Raw genomic sequence first — 10142 nt, 5'->3', positions numbered from 1 at the left:
TTTTGTCTATATATATATACATATACACATATGTTCTTAAGCTTAGTGGACCTAAGGATCTAAAAATAACTGAATTACCTTATAACAAATTCTCCATCCAGTCTTAGTGAAACGTCATGTGAGTGTTCAGGTATGTTAGCGGGCAGAAATGCTGTGATGGAACGTGGCCTAACACTGGAGCAGCAGCACAGTGCTCCCTCTGTGATTTATTTACAAGTACACTAAAACACAAGCATGTGCACATCTCAGTACACAGCTTCCCTGACTCATTGCAACGGCACTTTAATGCATGTTGACAATAATATTCAGGCAATTTCAAGGCTATAAAAACTGTAATTCTTGTCTTGCACTGTGGGAATAGAAATTGTTGTCAACAACTTGTTTGGTAAAGACTGTTGCATTATACTAGTTTTAAAGTATAGAAGTGCTAAGGAGAAATAAGTTGGATTGGACAACCAGGTGGCTATGGTTCAGGTGAATTAATCGAATCCACCTCCACATGCTGAAGTGATCTGTAGCAAAAGAAGACATCACATGTTGATATCTCATGCTGTGCATGTGTACCATGGACGACACAGTCACACCTACTGAAGCTGAGTTAAATATGTCCACTCAGCGCTAGAGTTGCATTCGAGCCCAAAAAAATCAGATTCGACCCGGCCCCAGCCCGCAGTCATAATTTCCAAACTCCACCTGATCTGACGAATTAACAGTATTACAGGTCTCAACCCAGAAAAAAAACGCCTGACATTTTTAATTAGTTATTTACGGTGGGGGACGTGCGGCTGAATAAAAGTGGCAGAAGGTCGGAGCTGAGGTGGTGTTTGTTCTTTCATGACCTTAAAAGAGCATTTAAACCCTGTTTCTGCCTGCATTCTGGTTTATTCAGATGGATCCCGCTCTGACACGTCTGCTTTGGGATCTCACCTGTTTGGGTCATCGGCCGCACGCTTCCGCTGAGTGCAGCGGCTGAATGAACGTCCATTTGGGCGATGGATCACTTCCTGGCAGTACAGTCCCATCTGAAGCTTAACTGAACTTTTTACCTCTTTCAAGGCCGGTCAGCTCGTGTAGAAATGGCTGCATGTGGCTGGTGAAAGTATGGCAGGCCATGTTATCATATAATTGGATCGCGTCTGATCCTGATCCAATTAAAAGCCCAACACCGACCCAGCCCGCACATCCAGCACATTATCATTGCCCGGCCTGAATTCGGGTCGGTTGGGGCCGGGCTTAGGGCTTGGGTAAGAAATGACAGCTCTACTCAGCGCTCATCATGTGACTGCAGCTGAAGCAGAGTAAAACATATCCACCCAGTTCGTCATGTGACTGCAGCTGCTCACTGTGGGCTCTAATGCCTGCTGCCTTCGTAGGAATGTTGTCCTTCAAACACCAGTCTAAACTCAAATCCTGCAGGTTAAATAAGGCCAGCACCTTCTATTACTACCTGGACTGTAAGATCACCTCATTCAGTTTCAATGAACACATTCACATTAATGTAATAAAGGGTATCAGGGTTGTGCACCATCCTCTATATTTTTATAATGCCCAAAAATTGTTGAGCACATCCATCGTCCCTTTGTCTCACGGCAGTTTTCCTGACTAACGAGGCATATGAGTGCTGTTTTCTTTTGTATTCAGGGCTGCTAATGCTTATTTTTGTGATGCTCACTAGTTACTTTATGCTGTTCCTCTTTGTTTTGTACGACGTGTGTCATGGTGATGCATGTGGACATATAAACTGATGGTATCCATGTATAACCTGAAATAACGAGTGAAATCCATTACATTAACTTCAGTATACATCATTTAGATTTAAAACATGCATTTTTAGTAACAGTTTTCAGTTATTATAGTTTTTTATAGTAATATTTAGTAAGATGCAAATCAAAACTTGCACTTTACAAGTTTTAGCGTGGGAGGTCGGTGTGTGAGGGATCAATTGTTGAGACTTCAATGTTACATGTCTGAATGTCACAACAGAAATAAGTAGAAGATACTATTAAAAGCAATCTGCATCTAAGCAAATCAAGAATAGCCAGTTCAGAAGACAGGAGCATGAAAAGCTGCCTGCACAGTGAAAGATCTTTGTGGTTTTGTTGGCAATAGTGGAAAACACAAGCAACGAGGGGTGGATCTATGGCAACCAGGAAAGGTCGTAAGTCATCTTTTCTATGGAAAATCAAAAAGGTCGTCATTCACATGCTTTACTAACTCTGGCTGTTAATAAACACTGTTCAGCATGTCACAAGGTAGTTTATAAGTGATGCCCATAAACAACATGCTGATGCTGAGCTAGCTGTGAAGCAGGATGTTTAACGGTTTATTCATTTTGTGTTTTTACATTGGGAGATGTTATTCAGTTATGTATTGCCCTTTATTTTTTTTCAAGTTTTGGTAAATTTTTTTATACAACAAAACTTTGTGTCTTGTTATTTTCTGTACTATTTTTTTGCCAACAGAAGGACAACTTTCAGTTTTATTTAAGAAAACGTTTTAAGAAACGCCTTGAAGTACAGAAAACAGTAGGACCATCCTTTTCCCTGATCCTCCAAACCTCTTTTTCTCCGTTTCATCATTTCCCTGGGTCAATGTGATGGACTCACCCTTCCATCAATCTGTTCTTTGTGTCACTTTGTTCTCTACCTGTCTCCTGCTGTTTGTTCTTTCAGCCAAAGCCAGAGAATGCCGTGACGGTTGCCGTTTCCTCTCGGGTCTTGTTTCGGACTGAGCGGGAGCAGAAGGTGTTCGAGCAGAAAGGAGTGGAGGAATATCTCAGATACCAAATAGAGCATGAGAACGAACCTTTTGCACCTGGACCTGCTTTCCCCTTTGTGAAGGTCAAGCTGACGCAAACGCACATTCTTTTCTCCTGATGATGTATACACTGAGCGTCGTCTCAGACCGTCTGTGCATCCTCACAGGCTTTGGAGGCGGTCAACACTCGTCTGCGAGAGCTGTACCCACAAAGTGAAGAACTCTTCGACATCGTCTTGGTTACATACAACCACGCACATGTAGGGATCCGGCTCATCAACACCATCAATTATCACAGTAAGTCTTGCAAAAATCACTTCATGCTGACTTTGAAATTCGTTGGCTTTGATGACCCTTTGTGGCAGAACAGCAGACAAAATTGTAAAACCACCGATGTGGTAATAATACACGTTTCAAGCTTCCACATTGACTCATCAATTTTCCCAACTCAATATGTCACACTACACCTTCTCTAAAAAACTGACTCGCTCTTCAAACTGGAAATGTTCTTCTTGTGGCAACAAACTGTCACTTACATTACGAAGGAACTTCAGGTGATCTAAACTTGTTCTGATGTCTTGATACTGAATCTAGAAGTCCTATGTTCACACACGAGCTGCACACAATGTCACATTTTCAAACACGTACTAGATGACAGGAAAACGGGTCATTTCAGTGCCATGGCAAGGATCCAAATGCAGGTTAGCACACAAGAGACTGTGAATAAGGAACAATAAACACAAAGTGCTAGAGAGACAGGAAGTCCAATAAACCAGACACCCAAAAACACAGAGCTGACAGCAACAAATGGATAAACTTGGCAAAGAGGAAAACCACCCAACGACAAATAGGATCTAACAACAGAACAATGTAAATGGTCAGACCGTGAATCAACGTATTTTAATCAGTAATGAAATCTTGTTTGGTGTTTTCTGGAGTTTTTACATGATTTTCAGTTATTTATGTATTGTACGTTTGGGGGGAGGGGTGGCGCAGAGGTTAGAAAAAGACATCCTGTGATCAGTTCAAGTTTCTTTATAGTCATTCACATCACATGTGGAACAAAATTGTGTACTCAGGGTCCCAGTTACACCCCAAAATAGCAAAAATATAAAGTATAAAAAAGAAACAGTATACAAGAATCTAAGATATACGCTAAACAATAATATAATGTAATACGCTGTATTAAACAAGAGCTTGAACATGAGTCTGCTGTGAGCAGATGAGGTAGCTTTAAAGGCAAGAAATCAGCAGCACAGATAAAGTGACAAAATTCCAAATAAAGTGTCATTACAGTGATTATTCTGGTTAGAGATTCATGAGTCTAACAGCTTCAGAGTAGAAGCTGTTCCTCAGTCTAGTGGTTCTACACTTAATGCTCCGCAACCTCCTTCCTGAGGGGAACGAGGCAAAGAGTGTGTGTGCTGGGTGAGTGGGGTCCGTCATGATGCAGGTGGCCCTATTCTTGCATCTGGAGGTATAGATGTCTGTGATGGTGGGGAGGCTGATTCCAACAGATTTCTGTGCAGCCTTCACCACTCTCTGCAAAGCTTTTCTTTCTGCAGCTGTGCAGCCTCCATACCACACATTGATGCTGGAGCACAGGATGCTCTCCACTGCACACCTGTAGAAGGAGGTGAGGACTGAACTTCCCAGACCAGCTCGTCTCAGCCTCCTGAGGAAGTAGAGTCTCTGATGAGCTTTCTTGATCAGACTGGTGGTGTTGTTGCTCCAGCTGAGGTTGTCATTCATTTGTACACCCAAGTACTTATAGCTGGAGACATCTTCCACTGCAGATCCTTCTATGTTTCGGGGGGGTGGGGGTTTAGGTATGTTTGCTCCTTCTGAAACCCACAATCATCTCCTTCGGCTTCACATTGATGTGAAGGTTGTTTTTCCTGCACCAGCTCTCCAGGTGTTCCACCTCCTGCCTGTTGCCAGACATCATTGTTTGTGATGCATCCCACCACCGCTGTATTGTCTGCAAACTTTACAATATGGCAGCCTGGATGGATAAGTGCACTGCCATATGTGAGCAGAGTGAACAGGAGGGGGCTCAACACACAGCCCTGAGGGGAGCCAGTGCTGAGGGTTATGGTGGAGGAAAAGAAGTTGTGGATCCTCACAGACTGCGGCCTGTTGGTTAAGAAATCCAAGTTACCCATTCACGTCCTTTGATTGGTGCGTGCATAGGCATCACAACAATTACATGTGATGGGATGTGTCCCCCTTACATTAAAAAAATGTGTTTGGACGACCCCCCCCAATTACCATGAAATATGAGTTCACCCAGTGCTGTTTTTACTTGTTCATGAACAAATCCATTCCACTTGATTAACAGGGGAATACTCAAACTACTAAAAATCCACTCCAGGTTTTCATGGTTACCTACAACAACTCCACACCGCATGCAGTGTTTTCCCCAAGGTCACTTGGCAGGACGTTCATCTCTTCACGTTTTTTTTTGTTGGCGGGGCATGGGGAGGAGACACCTCTGCGTCGTCTGCGTTGTGCACTAGCTTAGCACTACGTTAGTGCAGGTACTTGTTGATCAAGTGGGGGGTTAGGATGCGTGAGAGAAGCGGAGCGCTACATCTGTCGCATCTTAGCTAGTGCGTCTGGTCTGTATTGCGCGCCGCTAGCTTAGTACAAAGTTAGTGCCGGCTGTTGGTGACTGGGGTGTGTGTGTGTGCGTCTAACAACCTGTTAAAATACACCAGAATGCAGGAAATGGCATCTACTTATTCAAAAATTTCTGGGGGAAAATGTGTCCCTCACATATTACAAATTCTTCTGACGCCAATGGGTGCGTGAGCAGGTGGGGTGGGGTGGGGGGTGGGGGGAGTAGATAGATACAAGTGGATCCTTGGTTTTAGCTTCTGGTGGTGGTCAGGAAAAGTTAGCAAGATGCTGGGACTTCACATGACGTGTACAGCACTTTGGTCCTGTAGGTGTTTAAAGTGCTCTTTAAATAAAACTGGTATGGTATTGTATGGTATGATGTTCCTCACATTGCAGAGTGGGTTGCAAGAAACATACCGTAGTGTGAATGGAGAACAACAGTTAAGAAAGAAGTTTTGATGGTGTTTGTCCTAAATAAAAAGCTACGAGGAGTGTTGAGAGGACGTGAGTTAGACCCATTTAAAGAACACCTCATTGATACATTACAGCTCATTTACAAACATGTCAAAGAGCAAGTAGCAGAGAGTTTTAAGAGGTTAACACCCCCCCCCCCAAAAAAAACAAACAAAAAAAAAAAACCAAGCATGTTTTAGTTACTGGTTGTCAGATGGTCAAGTTAAATGTCAGCCAGTCAACAAACTAACTTTTATTGCTACGCACTGGGTACGCAACCAACAAAATATTTTATTTAATTCTCTGATTTTGGCAATAAATAAAGCTTTACTTGAACATGTGCATTTCTGCAACCATATTTTGTGATTTTCTTGTCTTTGTGCTCCTTTAGAGGACAAGAAAATAAAAACAAATGCAGGATTTTGTACAGAAACCAACGTAAACGCAGCCAGGAGACAGACAACGGCCTGTATGAACAGCTGACTGACTGAAAGCTTCCCAGGGAAAATCTCAGACCTTGTGGTGACATCCTATTCACAGACCACTTCCTGTTCAACTCATCAAATGTTTTCAGATCCTTAGACCTTCAGGCCCAGCGGACTTTAGGATTATCTCCCATGGGATGGAAGAATAATCCAAGAGGCCTGAAAGAAAAACAGGTCTACGCTGAGCCATCAAAGCGATGTGTGGCCTCGGATGCTTTCATGTCAGATGTTTCTGAGTTGCTCAGTGAATTCAGAGACTCTCCTGACCTCTGGATACGTGCTCGTTGAACATAATTCCTGCTTTGCTTTGCCTTGATCGATGTGCAATTAAAGACATTGACACTCAAACATTTACTTAATCCCTTAAATGAAAAACTACAAAAACAGTCATGAGGGGTGTCTAATCCTGGCCCTCAGGGGCCACTATCCTGCATGTTTTAGATGTTCCTCTGCTCCAACACACCTGTTTTAATCAATGGGCGATTAACAATCTTCAGCAGAACATGAGAGTTAGGTTAGCTGAATAACTGTACAAGTCAACACAGTCCAAGATGGCTACCCCAGCCAACTGAACTCTAAAAGCACAAAAGTTGCTATAACTCAGTCAGTTTTACAGAACTGACCCACAATTTGGTGTGGTAGTAACTGAGACTGATCCACAACACATGCGCTGAGTGCTAACAGATCGCACAAGATCCTTATTTAACACGTAGCCATGATCTGTCTAGAGGCAACTCTGTCTGTTAGCAAAATATCTCTGGAACCACTGCCCAAAATTTATCACAACTTTCAGGAGAATAAATATTGGATGAACATCTGATCAGTATTTGGAGCCAACCTGATTCAAGATGGCTGCCACAGCCAAATGACATTAGAAAACACAATAAAAGGTTATAATTTAGTCACTTTTGCAGATATTGTGCCATCATGTGGGGTGGTAGTAGCTGAGAGTCATTCACACCAAATACTATGAGTGTAATCTCGTGTGAAATCACTTGGCAGCATGAGATAATTTTTTTAAATTTTTCTAATCTAATGAAAGCCAGTGGGTGACATGCATTACTTCAAGGATGAGAAGATTATTTATTTAATTATTCATATCTTTAGGTGGTTTGGACAAAACTCTTCATAAAATGATGCAGATGCAACTTCTTTTTAACTTAATACTCCACACCACAGGTCTCATATCCAATAATACAGGCAGGATTAGTAAAGTTTGCAGTAAATTGAAACAATGAAACAGCCGTTTTATTTTCTGTTTGAATTTTAACAAGTTAGCAGAAACATATTCTATAAACTCATATCTGGATGCAAAGACACAAAAACTTATTTGAGAGTAAACATTAAACTGCAAAATGCATCCAAGGCAGCTTCTCTTTGCAGTTTCACGGATTTCCTGCTTTGATTAGACAATGCTTTATTTTTTAAGTAATAAAGTAAATCTAGGATAAATTATATTCATGCAGCCAGCAAAAGAAATAATCCAAAACATCAACAGTGACATTGTTTTCTCCCGACTCCCACGCTTTAGCAGCCATCTTGAAAGCAAGATGAGTTTTACACATGTTCAGAAGATAGAGATGAAGTAGGAGGATGAGGATCGAATTAACCAGGACATGAGTACAAAGCTAAAACCAAACATTTATAAATTATTTAAACGAGATGGAGATTCTTAAAGAAACAGTTTATTACATTTGTCCAAAAGCAGTTAAAACACCATATTACTTTCTGTTTCTTAATCATTACTTTAAAGTGGGAGTTTGTCCATCCAGCCTACATCAGTGACAATGGGCAGCCCTGGCGGAGTCCAACTCCCACCCTGAAGGGGTCCAACTTACTATGGGCAATGTGAACCAAATTCTCGCACCTCTTGTATAGGAGCTGAACAGCTCATAACAACGGGCCCCCAATCCCATACTCACTGAGCACCCCCCACACTGTACCCTGAGGAACACGGTCCAATGCCTTTTCCAAGTCCACAAAACATTTGAACTGGATGGGCAAACTCCCATGACCCCTTGATGACCCTAGTGAGGATAAAGAGCTGGTCCAGTGTTCCACGTCCAGGACGGAACCCACATTGTTCCTCCTGGATCCAAGGTTCGAACGACGATCAGACTTGCTTCTCCAGTACCCCTGAATAGACCTTCCCAGGAAGGCTAAGGAGAGTTATGCCCCTATAATTGGAGCACACCCTCTGGTGTCACACTTTTTTGAAGAGGGGAACCACAACCCCAGTCTGCCAATCCAGTGGCACTGCCCCTGATGTCCACGTGATGCTACAAAGGCATGTCAACCAAGACAGCCCCACAACATCTACAGCCTTAAGAAATTTAGGGCGAATCTCATCCACCCCCAGAGCCCTGCTGCCATGTAGCTTTTTAACTACCTCGATGACTTCAGCCCAGGTTAGGGGGCCTGTCAAGCTGAAGAAGGAGCCCTATTGGTCCTTATTGGCTGGTGGGACTCTGGAGGCAGCTGAAGAGTACCAGAGGGCCAAGTGGTCTACAGCCTTGGCTGTTGCTGAGGCAAAAGCTCAGATGTGGGAGGAGTTCAGTGAGGCCTTGGATAACGACTCTCGGTTGGCCCCGAAGAGATTCTGGCAAACCATCAGACAGCTGAGGAGGGGAAAGCAGCACTTTACTAACACTGTGCTCAGTGAAGAGGGGTGCTGTTGACCTCAACCAATGATGTCGTTGGGAGATGGAAGGAATACTTGCCAGGCTTTTTCAATCACACTGGCATGTCTTCCATGAAGGGAGCGGAGTCCGGGGACTTTGGGGTTGGTCTGTCCATAACCATGGGTGTCCACCACCTAGTTCGAGGATGGCCACTGTGAGAAGTACAGACAACCTTGCAGCCACAGCTCAAGGCAGCCATCTCAACAATTGAGTCAAAGAACATGACCCACTCAAACTCAAATCCCCCACCTCAGCTGGAATGCAGTTAAAGCTCTTCTGGAGGTGTGAGTTGAAGCTCTTTCTGACAGGATCTTCTGCCAGATGTTCCCAGCAAATCCTAACTACATGTTTGGGTCCTTCGTGTCTGTCGGGCATCTTTCCCTGCCATCTGACCCAACTCACTACCAGGTGGTGATCAGTTGACAGGTCAGCTCCTCTCTTCATCTGAGTGTCCAAAACAAACAGCTTCAAATAATCAGATGACACGACTACAAAGTCTATCAGCGAGCTACAACCTAGGGCGTCCTGGTACCAAGTGTACTTATGGAAACCCTTATGGTGTTTGTGATGGACAAACTGACTAGCACAGAAATCCAACAACGGGACACTGCTCGAGTTCAGATCAGAGAGGCCGTTCCTCCCAATCACGTCACTCAAGGTCACACTGTCGTTACCCACGTGGGCATTGACGTGCATCAACATATATGCATATTTCAAGAAGACACTAAACCATATGCAGTATCTATTACAACAGCTAGGCTTCATATTACGTAGAAGAGTTTGAATGTTGAACTGACCTACCTTCTGTTCAGACCGCTCACTAACTGCAAACATTTCATGCATTATGAGCATGCTTTTGGAGGACTGTTGAACTGCTAAAATCCTGTATCAGACTAGAATAGGACACATTCCCATTGAAAAACTCCAGTGAGTGGTCTTCTCAGATCCTGGACTATTGCACTGTTTTTAAAAGTAGAAATGAGGTTTCACAGTGGGAAATATTGTCCTGGCTGTGTGTCTGGCATCCTATTTGAAATTACTTTATTGTTATCCCTAAACATGGTACATAAGGTACAACACACCATGCTAACATTGGCAGAAATATATACATGCCCCCCATATATATATATATATATATATATAT

The 10142-nt window shown here is 43.0% G+C and overlaps 1 protein-coding gene across 2 annotated transcripts in view; it reads left to right on the top strand.

Moving 5' to 3' along the window:
- The window catches only part of nt5c1aa (5'-nucleotidase, cytosolic IAa), a 24716-nt gene that overhangs the window by 9998 nt on the left and 4576 nt on the right, over window positions 1-10142 (top strand). For both annotated transcript variants that reach the window (XM_037692758.1, XM_037692756.1), the window contains exons 3-4: window positions 2673-2840; window positions 2925-3054. In XM_037692758.1, coding sequence (XP_037548686.1) covers window positions 2673-2840; window positions 2925-3054 — 298 coding nt within the window. The remainder of the gene's footprint in view (window positions 1-2672; window positions 2841-2924; window positions 3055-10142) is intronic.

The sequence above is a fragment of the Nematolebias whitei genome, chromosome 19 (genome assembly GCF_014905685.2).
Source record: "Nematolebias whitei isolate Nwh7 chromosome 19, NemWhi1, whole genome shotgun sequence".
NCBI lineage: Eukaryota > Metazoa > Chordata > Actinopteri > Cyprinodontiformes > Rivulidae > Nematolebias > Nematolebias whitei.
This window is presented reverse-complemented; position numbering and strand designations above follow the sequence as displayed.